This window comes from Anabrus simplex, chromosome 7 (genome assembly GCF_040414725.1).
Source record: "Anabrus simplex isolate iqAnaSimp1 chromosome 7, ASM4041472v1, whole genome shotgun sequence".
Taxonomy (NCBI): Eukaryota; Metazoa; Arthropoda; class Insecta; order Orthoptera; family Tettigoniidae; genus Anabrus; species Anabrus simplex.
The window spans coordinates 3,026,936-3,047,008 of record NC_090271.1 but is presented as its reverse complement, the minus strand read 5'-3'; the positions used below and the strand labels follow the sequence as shown (position 1 = coordinate 3,047,008).

The 20,073-nt window shown below is 40.2% G+C and overlaps 1 protein-coding gene across 1 annotated transcript in view; it reads left to right on the top strand.

Moving 5' to 3' along the window:
• The window catches only part of LOC136877193 (homocysteine S-methyltransferase), a 110,063-nt gene that overhangs the window by 76,668 nt on the left and 13,322 nt on the right, over window positions 1-20,073 (top strand). The window contains exon 4 of the mRNA XM_067151006.2: window positions 7,360-7,625. Within this exon, the coding sequence (XP_067007107.2) occupies window positions 7,360-7,625 (266 nt within the window). The remainder of the gene's footprint in view (window positions 1-7,359; window positions 7,626-20,073) is intronic.

Sequence of the window (20,073 nt, the reverse complement as noted above, 5' to 3'; positions counted from 1 at the left end):
CATGTTCAACCATCACTTTTGTGCAAAAAAATTTTTTCCCATACTTAATTTTTATATGTTGTTAATATATGTAATAATTTGTACATGTCTACTACTAACCAGTTACCTGATTTTTTACCTTGAGGTGATATTTTGACTGATGATGCCCTCAATGAAGGGCGAAACATGTCTCAAGTGGAATCTACAATAAATTCCTAATTTATAAAACTTATATGTATTGAATAGGTGAAAAAAACAAACCTTTTAACATCCTACATTCAGTATCTTCAATACGGATAACAATGATTTTTATCACTTGCAATGTTCAGGTGCGTCGCGATTTCTCTCAGTTTAATGCGCCGGTTCTGTCTAATGATCGCATTCACACTGTTGGCCTTTGCACGGGTCCTGGACATTGCGGGCCTGCCTTCGCGATGGCTGTCCGTGATATTCGTGCGTCCGGCTTTGAATTGCTAACATCAATTTACGATACCTTGCCGGGAAATGGCTCGCTCCCCATACACAGCACTAATTTGACGATGAATGTCCGTGCAATTCTTCCTTTTGGCCCATAGGAATCGGATTGTTGCACGCACCTCATATTTGGAATAAACATCCAGTTGATGCGCCATTGCATTTGGCCGCTATTCACACAATAATAGACGAGACACCACAGCGACCTGCCTAACAGACATACGGGCAGTGTCTGTCCATTTCTCCGCTGTGCCCACATTTGCAACACACAGCACGCTGCTGCGGCGCGTTAGTGCAACTAACATTGTGATCCACCTACCTAGTTTCGTAAGATGGAAAGTTTAGATAAGAAATGTGTTTTTCCACCATTCAATACACAATTTATTTTAATAGATTAAACTAGTACCGGTTTCGGCTCTTTAACGGCCATCATCAGCTAGTATATGATTTGTTTTAGCCATTAGACAATTCACAAGTTGTTATTGTATTAGGCATCCAGATGTCTAATGGGGGATGGAAATGTATACAATAGCATATAATTAAAATATCAGTAGTCAGGTTAAAAAGTTACAAATTAGAACATGAGTATGTAAAACATATTAAAACACACAGGCCACAATATATAACATTTAAAAAGTTTCAACACATTAAAATGGTACGTATAGGTAGACACTTGTTAAAATTTTCAATTCATGCTACATAGATTCCATTCTTCTGTCCTCTGTGCAGTTCCTTTACTTCTAAGTTATGTTGATTTTAGCTGCGTAAGGTAATCTTCGAGAACATTCTGAAACTGGTGTACGTCTTATTGATATGGGCCTTTGTCATGAAGAAATTTTGTTGTGTTATATATCCCAACTTGTGATATACTATGGCAAGTTTCAATATATCAAACAGCAGGTCTCGAGCTTGTATTTAGAAGTAGTTGGTGGCAACACCTCTCTTGTCTACGTTTGTTGTTGTAGTTATAGTTGTTGTGGAAGTCTTGTGCCGATCACAACAAGCCTTCAAACACTGATTGGTTACCTGGTGCTCAGACTGGGGCCAGCCTCGGCCTCCTTAAGAGACCGAGACGAGATTTCGTGGGGTTTTTTCGGTTCTCGTCTGTCTGAAACAGATCAGATGTAAGGCTTTTCAGGCGTTTGCTCTATCAACCAGCGTTTCGTCTTAGTCTGACACTAGACTCATCAGAGTGGGATGTGTCAGACCCTACCCACTGATGCTGGGGTGTATGCAGGTGAACTTATCAGAAGCCCGTTATAAGAGGCACAATCTGATAACTGCATACGGAAGATAAATCTCCACAATGGAATTATTGCCCGCCTAGCAATTCCAAATGGAAAATTCTTATAAATGGCTTCGGTACCCAACATGAACACAACTTATAAGCCTCCTATCACAATTTCATAAAGAACACTTGTTAAAATTTCAGGCAACTCATACCTTGGTGATGAAATCATAAAGCGTCTGATTTTTCGAACCTTTGCAACACCAAGTCTTCAACAATGACAGACAGTCGCCCACTACGCTTCTGCTCATGGACATTAGTTCGGCCTTCTTGAAATGTTCTAACTCGTTTTCTTACCGTTGCTTCGATCATAGTGTGCTCTCCATACACTTCTGCTGATGAATTTTGTTTCCCCCCTTATGCAGAACAGAGCACATAATACAAGGTACATATAAACCACGCTATGATTTAATAATCCAAAAGAACAAACCTGAAAGAAGGTCAGCCGATGATACACCAGGTAAAACATCATAAATTTCAACAACACACGGTTACGCATTGTTATCAACATGACAACTAGAGAAAGGATACATGGGTAGCAGGCCGGGAAACCCTACAGAGGACGTGATCTTACGTGATGTTGCAGGGAAAGAAATGTGAGAGCATTACCCTTTAGTCTAATTTACTCAGCACATTGAATTTTAACAAGGTATAAAGACATCAATTAAAAGGATAACGTCATCAATTAAGAAAAGGTTAAATCGAACCATGAGGTTCCTATCAGTGGTTCTTGAGAAAAGTAAATATCTACATAATATTACAATTACATTTAAATAGGTGAGCATAACTTTGATGTTGAAATTTACAAGGAAAATTTAACAGAGAATATGACGTAATTACAAACATTTTACAAGGCAAATACCAAAGTGTTTGGAAGGAAAGGAAACAACTGAAATTTATATTTAGCGCAGAGGCCTTTAGAGGTGCGCATCAGAGCTCAACAGGTGACACGGAATTACGGGAGGCAACCTGAATGGAAAAATTAAAATTTACATTTACACAAAAGGTTTAATAAGGAATTGCCTCCAAAACAAAGCTGACGAACTAAGGCATTACAAAACCAAATGGTGAAAACCAGGGTCTAAGGTAAACTCTGCACAAATGAATTTATATATTCATTTAACACTTGAGAAAAGAAAACATGCTTACCCCGGGATGACTGGAGCCACAAGACGTACGAAAACCAAAGACGCTGAACAGAGCCTTGCTCCTGCTAAGGAGCCAGAAGGCTGGAGATTGAGAAATACTCAAACAGCCAATCAGGGAAGCTACTTATGATCCAACCCGAAGTTTCACCAATACAATTTAGCGTTATTTTCACCACTAGAATTACAGCGCCATATATCTTAATGTGGGAAATATATTCTAGAGGTTTCGATTGCGAAACTCGGTGATTTCGTGATCGAAGCCTCAACGTGGCAACTACAGGATGATACAAAAAATGGGTTACAACATACATATTACTGGAGATCTCCAATATCAACGTCTTCCAACACTCATAATGATTATTAAATATCAACAGTCTTTCCTGTAAGTCCTAAAAATTCTTTAAATCCACAAATTTCACAAAAAAATAAAACATACAGCAACAACAACAAAAAACAATATTTATTTGAATACTTCAAAAATGTCAGTTCCTTAGTTTCTTTCAATGACGGTTTCATGACAAGTCAAGAATTAAATGATTCCGCCGACTATGAACTCGCCACCAGCGACAAATTTCAATGGCTTTCATGTCTTTTGCATTAAGAAAACAAATCACAGCACATACGGTACTTCACACTCCGTGGGACCGTTAATTGTCAGAGGCATTTTTAGTACGCACGAACAAATGTAAATACGGATGTAATGGCGTTTGTGGCTAGCCTAGGGATGAGGGCTGAAGGATGATCAACATGCTCCAGCATCCATATTTAAAAACGGTACTTATGTAAAAACCCTGTTTCGAATCTTAATCTTCATTACACTGCTCAGTGAGTGAAAATATCCTAACCTTATACAGGAACTTATATTCAGTAGCAAGTTCACAAGTGTTTCTTCCTCAGACCATCTAGCACTACCATCCTCTTTTCTTGATCTCGTGGTTCAGTTCCATGGCACAACAGTCCAGACATTCTCTCAATTGTATTCATCTTATGTCTCCAAGAGCTGAAACATGTCCACTCTTGTGTATTGATTATTGATTTTTCTCAAGTTATATTACAAGGTGCGAGACCAGCGGTGTAGGGGTAACATGCCTGCCTCTTGCCTGGAGACGCTGGGTTCAATTTCCGGCCAGGTCAGAGATTTTTACCAGGTTCGAGGTCCACTCAGCCTACAGGATTACAGTTGAGGAGCTCTCTGATGGTGGGATAGCAGCCCCGGTTTAGAAAGCCAAGAATAACTGTGCCAAGAGGATTTGTTGTGCTGACCAGACGACACCTCGTAATCTGCAGGCCTTCGGGCTGAGCAGCGGTCTCTTGGTAGGATATGGCCTTTCGGGGTTGCTGCGCCATGCCTTTTTAAAAAAATATTACAAGGGGTCATTGTGATTGGCACAACGAATCTCTGTATGGTTATTCTTGGCTTTCTAGACCAGGGCCGGTCGTAGTTTTGTTCTGCGTGAATATTCTGTTCTAATCTGCTCTTACCGCATATACTTCCTGAACAATTCCTGTGTCACTTTTGATCAGATTTCACCTACTCGGTTTTCTCTCACCAGGTTGATCTCTTCATTTGTGATTAGATTTACTGATCTCACCTTTGGCATTCTTCTGTAATAGCTCATTTCAAAGTTTCTATTCTCTTTCTCAACTACAATTCATGTGACAGTCTTCTGAGGATGCCGCCTCCATACGATTGGCAATTCAATTGATAACTGTCAAAACAGCAGCTCAAAAGAAGTTTGTCCATACAAATGGTGCAGATCTCTCCGCCTCCCCACAAATTGTATTCCTTCAATTTTCTCCATGATGATGAGTTGGAGAAGTTCACCTCTTACGATGTACCTGAGCTTTAGTTCCTGGACGAAGCTCTTTTTTCTTATTTAACAAGCTGAGAACTTCCTTTCTACCCAGCATTCTTCTGTACAACTTCATTTCGAAAGCTTCAGTCCATCTCTCCAGCAAAGGACTCGGCGTCCTGCCTTCAAAATCATACAGAAGGACAAGAAAAACATAGCATCCCAACCTGCGAAGGACGAGATCTCTACTGGTGAATAGTGCCCTCTTGGCTTGACCCATCCTGGATCCTGCGATCACAATGCTCAGTCACTGTCATTTGAAGGATGACACTTGTTGTTGACATGCTGCACTGATCCTTACGATGTTACTAATGACATTGCCATTTATCTTAGTTCCTAGGATAACAGCCTCAGAGTTGAGAGGGGACTACGTCTGCTGTTTGCTTCCAGAAGAGCTGCGATGTGATCTACTAGCTTTTTTTTTTTTTTTTTAGGTATGATGACAAAAGTTGATGGAATTCTCCCAGCCTTCTATACTGCGCAGTTAGCCGGTCCGCACCTCGAGCATTGCTTCTCCCGTTGCCCATCTTCTTCTATTAAGACTTCGTTTCCCAATTTCCTGCGTTATGTAAATTTATTTGACTGCATTCTGTTACTTTTGCTCTGTATTCATTTATTTATTTTTCTCTTGTACTCATTCTCCAAAACCGGGCGAGTTGCCCGTGCAGTTAGGGGTGCGCTGCTGTGAGCTTGCATCCGGGAGATAGTGGGTTCGAATCCCATTGTCGGCAGCCCTGAAGATGGTTTTCTATGGTTTCCCATTTTCACACCAGGCAAATGCTGGGGCTGTACCTTAATTAAGGCCATGGCCGCTTCCTTCCAACTCCTAGCTCTTTCCTATCCCATCGATGCCGTAAGACCTATCTATCGCAGGTTATGATTTTCATTTCCGTGTTGACGTATAACTAATATAACAGAGTTTGAGGGATGTTCCACCATTCAACACATTGTAAAATATATTAAATTTATTGGGCGAAGACCGGTTTTGACTCCCTTGGAGTCATCAACAGTTCTGGTTGAATATCACATCAAGGGGAATCTGATAACAATCATCATTAGTCATTATGTCAACCAATCGAGTTGTATGTAGGCAACCCTAATGATGGTGGTTATCAGATTCCCCTTGATGTGATATTCAACAAGAACTGATCATGACTCCGAGGGAGTCGAAACCGGTCTTCTACCAATAAATTTAATATATTTTACAATGTGTTGAATGGTGGAACATACCTCAAACTCTATTATACAAGACCTGTCTGTCGGTGCGACATAAAGCCACTAGCATCTTCCAAAACTATGTTTATACCATTCAGCATTCTTCCGATCTTCTGTTGACTAACTTAAAAATAACAATATCATTGCCAAATCTCTGATTTTGTCTTCTTGATTTATGATGACTTTTTTCCAAATTCCACTTTGATTTCCTTTACTGCCAGTTTGATATAAATATTGAACAGGAGAGGGTACCGACTACACACCCCTGTCTTACTCCATCCTGGATAGTCCTTGATTATTGTCACTGCACACCCGAAATTTGTTGAGTATGCCAGTAGAATCTAATATTTTTTATGGTGTAATATGATCATGATTTTGATGTGTTAGGAAACAAAACTATAGGACAGACATAAAATGTCAATTTATTGACTTGACTGCCAGTCTCTTCCAGTTTCACTAGGCATAAGTAATAATAATAATAACTTAAATGTTTCCACCTTTTCAATACAATATATTCACAAGATTACAAAATTATACGGTACTAGTTTCGACCCATCTAGGGGTCATCATCAGCCGTATTGGAGCAAAGATCATTTGTGGCGAAATCCTAAGACAATATTATTTTAAAGAATAACAAGTGAAATGAGATGTTATGGTAATAGTTAATAATACAAGGAATATACATAATAAGAGGTTTTTAACAAAGAATAAAGTATAAATGGGGTGTTGTAAAAATTATAATCATGGAAATCAGTAAGTTCTTGTATTGAAATGAAATATGGCTTAGGAAGAGGGCTTAAGGTGGGGCTGAAGGGTGCGGGAGAAAGTGTAATTGTCTTGGAAAAGTACCTTTGATTAAATTTGATTGATTTGATTTAATCAAAGGTACTTTTCCAAGACAATTACACTTTCTCCCGCACCCTTCAGCCCCACCTTAAGCCCTCTTCCTAAGCCATATTTCATTTCAATACAAGAACTTACTGATTTCCATGATTATAATTTTTACAACACCCCATTTATACTTTATTCTTTGTTAAAAACCTCTTATTATGTATATTCCTTGTATTATTAACTATTACCATAACATCTCATTTCACTTGTTATTCTTTAAAATAATATTGTCTTAGGATTTCGCCACAAATGATCTTTGCTCCAATACGGCTGATGATGACCCCTAGATGGGTCGAAACTAGTACCGTATAATTTTGTAATCTTGTGAATATATTGTATTGAAAAGGTGGAAACATTTAAGTTATTATTATTATTACTTATATATTGTTCAATACGGACCAAAAACATGAAATTCACTAGGCATGTTAGAAAGTGGGAGCGCCCCCAACAGCAGCATGTGTTAAATTAATAGAGTGTTACATTTTCAATCATGAATTGCCATTACTTGCAGGTGTGGAAAAACCATTAGTAGTGGGATCTATTGGACCATACGCAGGTGCTCTGAACGATGGTTCCGAGTACACAGGAAGCTACATAGAGACAGTGAGCAAACAAGATTTAATTAAGTGGCATCGTCCACGCTTTCAGACCTTGGTAGAAGCTGGTGTTGATCTCCTTGCTCTGGAGACTATTCCTGCTCTGGAAGAAGCTGAAGCTCTGATTGAGTTGTTGAAGGAGTTTCCCAGCCAGAAGGCCTGGTTATCCTTCTCATGCAAGGTGAGGTCATCCTCTTGTCAGCTATATTTTAATTAAATTAGTGGTATCGTTCATGCTTCCAGACCCTGGTAGATGTTGGAGATTATTCCTTCTGAGATAGCAAGTGAAGCTATCGTTGAACTGTTGAAAGAGTTCCCCAGCAGAAGGCCTGGTTATCCTTCTTATGCAAAGTGGGGTTTTCCTCTTCTTTCTCATTATATTTAGACATAGGAACATGAAATCAGATGAGGGAGCAGTTAAGGACACACAAAAACACAAGAAGATGAATATCTGCATCTCCCCATACGCTGCTGGGTTCTCGCCTCATGAACTCCACGTCAAGACCCATAAACTTGTTTCAGTATATATAAGGACAACTAAAATTAGTAGAATAAACATTATTTGTAGCCAAGTTTCCTGTTGTATTCATAAATATACCATGTGGCGTACATAACAAACAAACACCTCGATAGCAAACAAACTACTGTTCCGCACCGCAAGAACTCAGGTGTCGACTATCGGTACGAGCCCAGGAAAACATGACAATCGCTGTGCACAAGCGCACTTGACAATAGCACACTCAACCCTAGCACCGTCGGAGAAATCTAGGCAATTACGATGAGTCACAAGGACAGACGAGTGGCTCACACACAAACGAGTGGAACACTTCAATTAAAATAAGACAACACTAATTTATGACTTTAAATAATTACAAAATTAAAATTAAGCTGGTGGGTCGACAATAGCAAAATAGAGGAAGCAACGTTGACTTAAAATGGAAGAGAAATCTGAAACATGTAAAACTTATGGGAAAAGAAAAAAAGAATTAAATAAAAATTCTGAGTTAAATCAATTTCTTAAATAATATTCTATTTTAATGAGTAGTTTGAAATAGTGGTGAAGTTCACATCACCTAGAAATTCAAAGAGAAAATGTAAAATTATAACTCAGAAAAATCTTATAATTTACTCAACTGCAGTCCCATGAAAGTGAATAGAAACTTAATTTGAACAGTATATTTAAAACATACCTTGTTTAGTCGGGATACCCCCTTTTACACTAAATTATAAACAATTTCATAGAAAGCGCATGGTTACACAGAGTCGAACACCAAGGACACAGGAGATAAGATCCCCAAAAACAAATTACAGGAAAAGGAAAAATCCCAAAGGAAGAATATTAAAATTCCACAAATATGGAAAACAATAATGGAGCACACACAAATTGTAAGGAACACGCATAGCATCCAACATCGGCCTAGGCAACATGGATGTAAAAAGCTGGCCCCATGGTATAGGAATAGCATGCCTGCCTCTTACCCGGAGGCCCCGGGTTCGATTCCCAGCCAGGTCAGAGATTTTTATCTGGATCTCAGGGCTGGTTCGAGGTCCACTCAGCCTACGAGATTAGAATTGAGGAGCTATCTGACGGTGAGATGGTGGCTCTGGTCTAGAAAGCCAAGAATATCAGCCGAGAGGATTCGTCGTGCTGACCACATGATTCTTCACAACCTGCAGGCTTTCAGGCTGAGCAGCAGTCGCTTCGTAGGCCAAGGTTCTTCAGGGCTGTTCCGCCATGGGGTTTGTTTTTTTAAATATCACCCAAAAGTCAAGAAAATAAATTCCATTAAGGCATAAAATAATATTACGGTGACTGCAATACGCTAATATCACTTCACATCACATCCCACAGTCGGTGGTGTTTAGCCTCTGATCGGACCGACACTACTCAGGTGCTACATGCAGGACGAGTGTTCAGTTGTGATTCGATGATTACACTTTCAGGTCCCTCTGACCGCAAGTTTGCACAACAATCAATACAGGATGTGCCCACCACGAGCTGCAATACATTGATGAATTCGTCGAGGCATGGAGTCAATAAGGCCCTGGATCGCTTCCTGAGGAATTGTGCCCCATGGTTGCTGCACTGCACGGGTCAGTTGTTCCAGAGTTGTGGGTGGCTGAGGATGGTTGGCCAGTTGTCGACCCATCATGTCCCACACATGCTCAATAGGACTGAGGTCCGGGGATCTGGCGGGCCATTCTAAGGTTGTGATGTCGTGGAGAGCTTCTCTGGAGATGCGTGCAGTGTGAACCCAGGCATTGCCCTGCTGAAACATCCCATTAGCAATGTTCGCCATCATAGGGACACCCACTGGATTGAGTACCCTATCAACGTACTGTCGAGCAGTCATAGTGCCCTCAACAAGCACCAATTGTGATTTCACATTATAGCCAATAGCTCCCCAGACCATAATGCTTGGTGTTGGCCCTGTGTGCCTCTCGGCAATATGATCTGGGCGGCCCCTCTCCCCGGTACGTTGGCGCACACGATTCAGGTGATCACTGCGGGTAAGACAGAAGCGCGATTCATCACTAAAGACGACCCTATGCCATTCGTTGACCCACGTTGATCTTTCTCGACACCAGGCCAGCCTTACACGTCGCTGTTGTGTGGTCAATGGAACACCTTCTGCAGGGACACGGGCTCGTAAGCCAGCTGCACGCAGGCGATTACTAACTGTTTGTTGTGTAACGTGGGGTGCCACAGCTGCTCGAATTTGCACTGCTGTTGCATTGGGTTCCATCCGGGCCATCCAAATGATGCGGCGATCCTCTCTCACAGTTGTCTGTCGCGCTGGGCCTGTGCCAGGTCTACGAGTGTGGGTACCTTCATTTGACCACTGCTGCCATACACGTTGTACTGTAGATGCCTGTCTGCCAACACGTGCAGTGACAGTCCTTAGCGATAATCCAGCCTCACACAGCCCAATTATCCGAGCCCTCTCAAACGGCGACAGTTGTTGATAGTGTGCTCTTCTCTGTCGTCGAGGCATGTTTGATGGGGGAACACTTCACTGCACAGATTGCAAGTCATCTACGCTACACCAGAGTCCGTATACTGGAGTTGATTCCTCCGTGACCAATCACGGGGGGGGAGACCTGTAACAACAATCCAATGGGTCTGAAACTTTGATCGTTTACATACCTACATGGCATCATTCCATATCTTGAAAATTAACCCGTAGAGTGGAGCTCGCTTCACGTGACGCGGCCGAAGCAAGCCCGCTGGTGGGAGCGCGTCATGTGAAGCGTGGAAAGTTTTTTTTATCTCCGTTACGAAATAAACTGTAGATTTGAAACTTTCTCCTTATGTTTCGAGAGGTGCTGCTGTCTGACAGAAATTGTTTCACCCTCGTGTATCATGTTCTCATCTGGAAATCCCCTTGTTATCTGCTACATAGCTGTGTAGCGCAAGAACAACCTATGTGGCGCTTGGCGAGAAGCTGAGTCACTGTGCCGCGTGGAGCGTAGTATTGCGTGTCTCGGCTTGAATACTGTCCGCTCTCATAAGTTGTTTTGTTGGTATATAAATTTATCTTGTGTGATTTATTGCTTTAATTCTGCATGTAGCGTCTCCTACTTGTTGTGAACATGTCCAAAAGAATTATAGATCTTCCGAGGGATGATATACAGGGTATTCTCAAACTCAGTGAGGAAGATAGTTGCAGTGATTTTAGTTTAGATAATAGTGGTGAAACTATCCCTCTGTTAGATGCTCCAAGCACGAGTGCTTCCGTCGGAGTAGGTCTGCTGCCTAGAAGTCGTGGACAGGTGTCGAGTTCGAGCTCTGATGAGAGTTGCGAGTCAGAAAGTGAGAGCGATTTGCCTCCTACTCCACCTAGTGACTGGGATGTAAGGGGATGTAGGAGATCCCGATTTCCAGCTACATACCAAAGTGGAATTCAGGGCGAACTTTTAAATTTAAAAGAACCGGACAAAATATATGAGCATTTCATTAATGATGGACTGTGCGAACTTATCTCAGAGCAAACTAATCTGTATGCTCAGCAGTCAATACAAGCTAGTATAGTAACAGCTAAAATGAAAAGGAGAAGCAGGGAGAGGGATTGGGTTCCTACTAACAAGGAAGAAATAAAACTTTTATTTGGGGTACTTTTTCTTCAGGGTATAATTCAAAAGCCGAAGCTATCTCATTATTTTTCACGTAATAGATTGTTTGCTACGCCCGTGTTTTATGAGACCATGTCCGAGAAACGTTTCTTCCTTCTCCTGAAATTTTTACATTTCTCAGATAATGAGGCTTACGATCGGCAAGTATCCCCAGAACTCTACAAAGTGAAGCCAGTTCTAGACTTTCTTGTATCAAAAATCAAAATGTCCTATTTGCCAGATGATCGTCTATCAATTGACGAAAGTTTACTCCTTTAGAAAGTTCGCTTGGGGTGGCAAATGTACATTCCAAAGAAGAAAGCTCACTTCAGGATGGAATCTTTTAAATTATGTGAGGCTAAAACAGGATATGTGTGGAATATCCTGTGGTACACAGGCAAGGAAACTGAGCTAGTAAATGAGGTTTGTGGGGTAGATATTGTTGTGTTTGCTCTAGCCGAACCTCTTCTAAACAAAGGATACCTCATAGCTCTAGATGATTATTACAGTAGCCCGGAACTCTTCGATCTGCTCAATGAGTTTCAGACAGACGCTATCGGTACTGTAAAATCTAACAGAAAAAAAATCTTCCAAAGGACGTCATGGGGAAAAAAGTTGAAAAAAGGGGAGGTGGCTTTTGCGTATAAAAACAAACTCATGGCCTTGAAATGGAAAGACAAGAGGATGTCTGCATGCTGAGTAGTATTCATCAAACAATCAATCAATCAATCAATACCGATCTGCATTTAGGGCAGTCGCCCAGGTGGCAGATTCCCTATCTGTTGCTTTCCTAGCCTTTTCCGAAATGATTTCAAAGAAATTGGAAATTACGCCGAAATGCGTACTGTTCTAAACAAGAAAGGAGAAACCAAAGAGAAGCTGGTGGTATGTATCGAGTACAATGACTCAATGGGAAGGGTGGACTTATCGGACCAATGTATCGTACCACACAGTATGGCGAGAAAAAGAATGAAGAAATATTACCACAAGATTTTTAGACACCTACTGGACATAACAGTGTTCAATGCTTTCATGATATACAAGAAACACGGCAGTAAATTCACTCAGCTGGAGTTTCGTATTCAAATTGTGCAGAAACTATTTCAGAAATACGCGAACGCTACCCCTAACGCAGCCTTGCCAATTCGATCAGTGAAACCCGCACCCGTCAACTCGATTCTTGGGAAGACATTTTCCAGACTTCAATCCAGCCTCAAAATCAAGACTGCACGCAAATAAGAGATGCGTTGTTTGCATGGCACAAGGCCAGCGGCGACATACTCAGTATTGTTGTGTAGTATGCAATGTCGCTTTGTGTCCCTCTCCTTGCTTCAGGCTATGCCATACAGCTGGCAAATATGCCAGGGAGTCTCAGGTTCCGTGCTCGGGGAATTTGAGAAGCTGTACAATCTGTGTGTCGGCGACTATCAGTGACCATCCTGAAATAGTTTTTTCAATTTTTTCTTCAGTAATTTGTTATAGTTATTGAGTGTAAATAGTGTTGAACAGTGTAGTATAATTTTATGTACTGTGGTGACAAAATTGTGACGAATAAACTCATGGATCACTCGCTGCACTCTACAATAGGCCTACGTGGTGAGTACAATTTTCTATTTTATTTCAGGAAAACATGATATTTGAGTGAATGTGTCTCTATTATTTGGAGTATTTGATAGTTTTTAATTTGTGTGTTATGCATTTCAAAGATGAATTAATATAAGCAACACAAATAATACTCCGAATTGGAGTAAATATGAAATGGCACATATGCAATTTTTGCACTGACACTGGATGAATTGAAAAATCGTTTTAACTGGAAATAATAACGCAATTTACACTGCAATGTATAATTTTATGCTAAGTTTAACATAATATTTAAGCAAAACCTATTTCTTTTTTAAATAAAAATTTTACTGAAAATGATTCCCCACTATGCGAGAATTTCTCGTATATGACCTCCTCACTTAACACATGCCTTCATGGTATTGCAATTTTCATTTTCTTAAGTGTATATTACTTAAGGTGATGCATAACAGCATTATGTTATCTATTCATCTCCGGCAAAACAATGTCAAATGTTACGAGATGATGCTGTAATGACAGTGACAAGATAAGACGGAAAAAAAGCAAAAGCAACAAATTATGAAAGCATCAAACAAATATAAGAAATAATGCGCCCTCAAGATTTTGCTGAATTTTAACTAAATACTAGTTAAGACTAATTTACAAGTTGACTACTTTAAAATATGACCAATCTGTACCTTCGCTGATGACCATGAAATAAAATGTTATAGTATATATATAAAATAAGAGTTTTGTCTGTACATTGCTCAGAATTTGAAAAGAATGGTATTTCTGTATCTGTCATGTCCATAGTAACAAGGAAATACACTTTTTACTTTTCCGTAATTTCTGTCTGTCCGTATGTATGTATGTACACGCATCACGAGAAAACAGCTTAAGAGAATTTAATGAAAATCTAGGCTATAAATCATTTTATTCACACTGAGTGAAATGGTAGTAGGGAAAGACCTAAAATTTAATTCTCAAATATTTATATTATTAGTGGTCCTATCTATAAATACTACATTTCTAAAGTTATACAGAATCAAATTTCCTATCATGCATGTCATACATTGTTACACACAGATAACAGAGATATTCATGAATTTGTATTTTCGTTGCTTATTTATTTATTTATTTATTTATTTATTTATTTATTTATTTATTTATTTATTTATTTATTTATTTATTTATTTATTTATTTATTTATTATTGATTGATTGTTTGTTTGTTTGTTTGTTTGTTTGTTTGTTTGTTTGTCAGAACCATACATAAGTTTTAAATTAAGTATGAGGACACAAAACATAATATAAATTCTGTTACCGAGGTAACCTTCCCTATTTATGTTTTAGGCCTGGCAACTGTTGTTTCTAAGTTATTAGAGGCCGTACCCGTAACATCTCATTTTAATACGGGAACTGTCTGTTGTGTTTCCCGTTATTCTGTGCCAGACAGCGCTGAACTTTTAGCCATGCCTATGTCTCTGGCCAATCAGAGCTAGCGAGGATTGTTACATAACGGACCTCTCCGTCTGACTTGAAGTAGCCGGAGTTTGTTGGAAGCTATTATGGTGAGCAGAAACATGTTTCATTGTGGCTCTAGGCTAGCCCTCGATGTAACCATGGAGATTGTGCGAGGATGTTGTTCATCCTCAAGGAAACTTTGGTTTCCATTTGATATATTTTGTTTCCATCTGGTGGATTAAGTACGACTGCGCTGGATACATTTTTGTGAGTATGTAACAACGCATGACTCCAACATGGAAGCTTCATCAGAACTGTCTTTGCCTGCATCAAAGTTTTCATCATCAAAAGCTCTGTGACTTCGTGAAAACCTATGGGAATCAAAATCTATGCCAAGCAGGCATCAATTTTTGGTAATGAGACAATTGGCACTCCAATTAGCCTAAGCAGTAGCCTCCACGGGTAGGTGTGCTAGGAACCCAGCCTAGCAGAACACTGGCAACCAGGAATGCACCGTTTATATTGGTATTAAAACCTATCCCTCCGAAAGTGGTCCTTTGGAAATCGTCTGATTCTTGAAATTAATGTAAACTATTTAAAAGAAAACAAAACATTTTGGTCTGTTTGTAATTCTCCTACTGAAACACGGGTTTCTCATTTTGTAATTTTCAAAACGCTTGCTCCTGTTTAAAGTAATGTTCTCGGGAGTAACGTGGCGATACTGTTAAGAGGCTAATGAAAAGTATCAATGATTTGTGTAATGCCTGAAGGAGTTCCCAAAGCGTTCATTTCTAGTTTTCGATCCCTTATGGATTCTGTTTATTTGGTGTTATCCTTCATCTTAATTTTTATCTTATTTACTGGACGTTCGTTTTTCTTGATTCTCTTTTGTTCTTTCTTGGTTCCGATTATTGTGTGGGATTGCTGGAATTGGTGCCTCCTTGTAAATTTGCCTGCGCCAGTAACCATGGTGGTGATTATTAATATAAGCTTGTTGAAGTTGAATGATTTGATGTTGTGGCAAATTCATTTTTCCCTGGCATGAATTCTGTATCCTGCACTATAATTCACATGTACTTAATTCTTTTCTAATGTTTTAAAAACCATTTCTCTTAATCTTAGATTATTTTTCATCCTCTTTTGGAGGTTGTTTTCTTTAGCCTATTTCTGGCTCATGTTTGAATTCTTATTTTTGACACTTGTGAAAGCTCATGGCATGAAACTTGAACCTACTCAAGTGTATCTAAAATCTTTGAAGTGTAACTGCTAAATTTTTTTTGAGGAAATTAGTTCAGATTGAAGGTCAGTAATTTTACGTTAACCTTACTTAAAATACCAGATTATCTTTTTCAGTTTAACTTAAATGACAGCCATCTATAGAATATTTGAGTTATGTTGCAGCTCATTGAGCGTGATTTAATAGTTTTGTTTCTTCCCAGTTGTTAAACCAGTTCTAATACTTTAAAATTAAACCTTTTGAAACTCAGTATCTGGTTGGTCTTTCTTTCAACTGATCTTAACCGGTTAATACTATACCAATTTAACTCCACGGCAACTCCTTGTGTACTTTTCTTTCTTTTACTTTCTTTGCTTTGGTCTTAAATTTGTGTGGGGTATATGCTCAGTCCTTCGGTTCTACTTACCTTGTCTTGAACTCGTACCAGCTCAAAGGACGGTACTGGCTGGTGCAGAGCCACGTTAAACTATGTGACATCAAGTGCATTTGGTTTTGCTTTAACCAGGTCTTCTGTTGTGCAGCTGAATGGGCTGTGGCCTGTTCTTCTCCACGTACACACAAGGTACTGCCCACTTTGAAACCTCATTTCTTCTGGTTGACCCTGCACCGCGTAACACCCGAGTCCATATCGTCCCCACTCTGGCAAACTAGCGAAACTGACAAACTAACGAATCTGTAGTTCTGAAGTTCTGGTCTAGATTTTGTTATTTATATATTGTCTACCCTCTAACAAAGTCTCACATCTTCAGCTCGTTCTGTATGCCTAACACATAAAACCAATAATTAAATATAAAAATTGATTTGACTTGAGTAATCACAACTTCTTTCAGCTCTCCTAATCTTTTGACAATTTGCAGATTCGTTAGTTTGCCAGAGCAGGGACGATATCAACCCCAAGCCACGAGAAAATACAGAATTTAATGAAAATTGGTATATAGAGTCGGGGAATAAGAAACTACAGTCTAAGTTATAAACAATGATATTCACCCCAGATGAAATTGTAGTGTAGGGGAAGGCGCCTAAAATTTAATTTTGAAATACCTATGTTATGGGTCCTGTCGAAAAGTACTACATAACAAAATTTATAGAGAATACAATTTCCGACCACTTATGTTTTATTCACTTTTACATGTTTTATTCACTTTTACCGTACCGACTATGATGAGAGTGGTATTTCAGAGTCGGAAGAAAACTAAGTGTGAAGGCCTATGATATCGAAAGCGCATAACATTGATCAACAATAACATTACATTGACCATTGTTTGTTGTGATATTCTTTATCTCTTATGCTGCCGCTCAGCTCTGATAGATGGGATTACTGCTGCATACCGAGTATAACAGCCTGACTGAATATTGGCAGGAAATAGTTGGGAAGTTATAACACGTTCTTTAGCATGTCATTCCTCTGGTTCATACATTTTCTGATACCGTACTGCTGGTACGTAACACGCTGGTTCATCATAGTATTCCAGCTATCCGATCCCTACTTCAACGCGCTGTTTTAAATGAGCAGTGTGTACACTTAAGGCAGAGGCTCACTTTGTAGTACAGTAGTAGCAGTATGACGTGGTCCAGAATTACAATTTAGGCCTATTCCAAATTATAGCACCACAATTCACTAAATAACTAAATTCAACTCTGAAGAGAGCCGTTTCATAAAAAGAGTTTCTTACCCTTCATTTTTATTAAATTCTACATGTATTTTATTCCAAATTAGCAGTGAAGAGGGGGTTTCCCCTCTGGCTTGGAGGAAAAATTTGCCTCTAAGTCAAATAGATTTTTCCGCTGCCAGTGTAGTGAATTGAGATTTTCAGACTCATCGGGTACTCCTAGGAAACAGATTAATAAAAAGACATAGTTTTTGCCCTGGGACTCTCCACTATTCGACTTCCCCTGCCGAAAAAAACTAAGAGTGTTCACGGATCACGGCTGTCTGCGGCTTGGTCATTCCAGCTCTGGAACTTTGGACTGTTCAATCGGGAGCCTAGTACTGTTTGTTAAAAGTGAGAAAATGTGTGGTTTTTCATTTGATCGGATATTTCATATGAAATAGCGCCATTCCTACTGACGTCGTCGTAATGACCTTTATTTATTTCAGCTGGGAAAACCACTAAGACGGTCTTTCTGAGGATGTAAACAGGCAGGTGGAGAGTGAACCATGCTCCTTTAGCATGTTTCTCGTATGTTATGTTTAACTACTCAACAAGTTGTGTTGACCTCAGTTCGAGGAAAAACCTGTGTATATCCCTTGATAAGCCACAGAGCGCAGTACGAGACTACTGTTTTCATCTTTCAACGCATATCTTTGCCTTCCTCATTCGTGATATTTTTAACAATGGAGGCTAGACGATGTGGAATCGCCTTCCTTTGCTTTAGGTGGATTTTTAACTTATTTAAATGAGCCTTTACCACCATTCATGTCATAAGTAATGTATTGATTTGACAGGTATGTGCTTTTAGTTGTCACTTTATTATTACTACATTTGTATATCATTTTTCACGATCCTTGATGACCGGTCGATGTGCATCTTGTACTTCGGTACGTGTATATGACGTGTGCGACTGTGAGAGGTTAATATTATGATTACTGTTGATTTGGAAATTTGGTCTCGAACCCATCACATTTTTGGTGCACTTGTTTTGGTCGTACCTGGCCGTCTTCGAAGCAACGAATTTCGTGTCTACTGAAAGTTTTACTCTCCTCATTAGAACTTAAAACAATAACCCCAGGCAGAAACCTTTTCCTGTGCGACCACCAGTCCCTCGATGCTACACTCCTCCTTCCCCACCCCTCCTCAAAGCCTCACAGCAGGACATCCTACCGCCCTACCTACATCTGGCGCCGTGCCGACTGACCTGCAATGTGTCGTGCCCTGGAATGCCTTCCCTGGAGTCTGCTCGAAATAGCTGATATCGAATCGGCTCTTGACCTGCTGTACGACTGGCTGCAAGCTGCAATTAAAGACTTCGTACCTGCACAACGGGATACTACTAGCAAACATCAACACTGGATATCACAAGAGACCAGACTGATACTATTTAATAAGAAGAGAGCTTGGCGCCTGTGGAAAGACTTCCCTAACCCACACACTCACAATACCTTCGTTAAAATCCGCCGCCACGCGAGGTTTATGGTCAGAAGAGACTACAAAGCACACGTAGACACTGTCACTGAAAACGTCCGCAGCAATCCCAAGCGCTACTGGAGTCTCATCAACACACGGAGAAGGACGGAGCGGATTCCTGTCAGCGTGAACCACAACGATGCAACAGCAGATGGCGCCGGTCGCAATGAACTGTTCAACAGGTATTTCTTCTCCAACTTCTCCCCTCCCTTACAAAACCAACCGCTCCCTCCCGTTGGTACAGCTTCAAACAGAACCCTATCAAGCATAACTACCATGCCAAGTGAAGTTCATAACCTTCTTCAAACTCTTCGTACCAACAAAGCTACCGGTGCCGACACTATAGGTCCTCTTTTCCTAAAAAATACTGCCAGCACTCTTTGCGTCCCTCTCTCTAAATTATTTAACAGATGTTTTGCTGCGGGCTATTTTCCTATTACCTGGAAACAGGCAAATATTGTTCCACTTCTCAAATCAGGCAACAAATTTAATGTTTCATCTTACCGACCAATCTCTATTCTCCCCACACTATCCTTTATCTTTGAAAAAATTATACACCAGCGTCTCCTCGCATTCACTTTGCCGTATATCTCAACCAAGCAGCATGGTTTTCTACCAGGTGGCTCTTGTCTAACAAACCTGGCCACTCTGCATAGCTTTGCATCACACGCCATTGCAGCTAAATCACAGCTGGACATCTGCTACGTAGACATTTCGAAAGCTTTCGATTCTGTTGACCATACTCTGTTGCTCCATAAACTCTCCGAACGATTTAATATACATGGCAGTCTTCTGACCCTTCTTGCTGGCTTCCTACATAACCGTTGGCAGAGAGTGGTAATATCAGGCACTTCATCCTCATGGTTACCAGTCACATCCGGTGTCCCACAAGGCAGTACTCTTGGCCCCTTGCTGTTTTCTTTGTTTATGGACGATCTGCCGTCCGAACTCAACGAAACAGCGAATACCCTACTCTTTGCTGACGACTGCAAGATATTTAGGGAGATTAGGAATCCAGCAGATGCAGCTCTGCTACAGTCCTCACTTAATGCCCTCTCGAACTGGTGCCGTACTTGGAAACTTATCCCCAATCCACAAAAATGCAGCCACATGACCATAACACTGCGT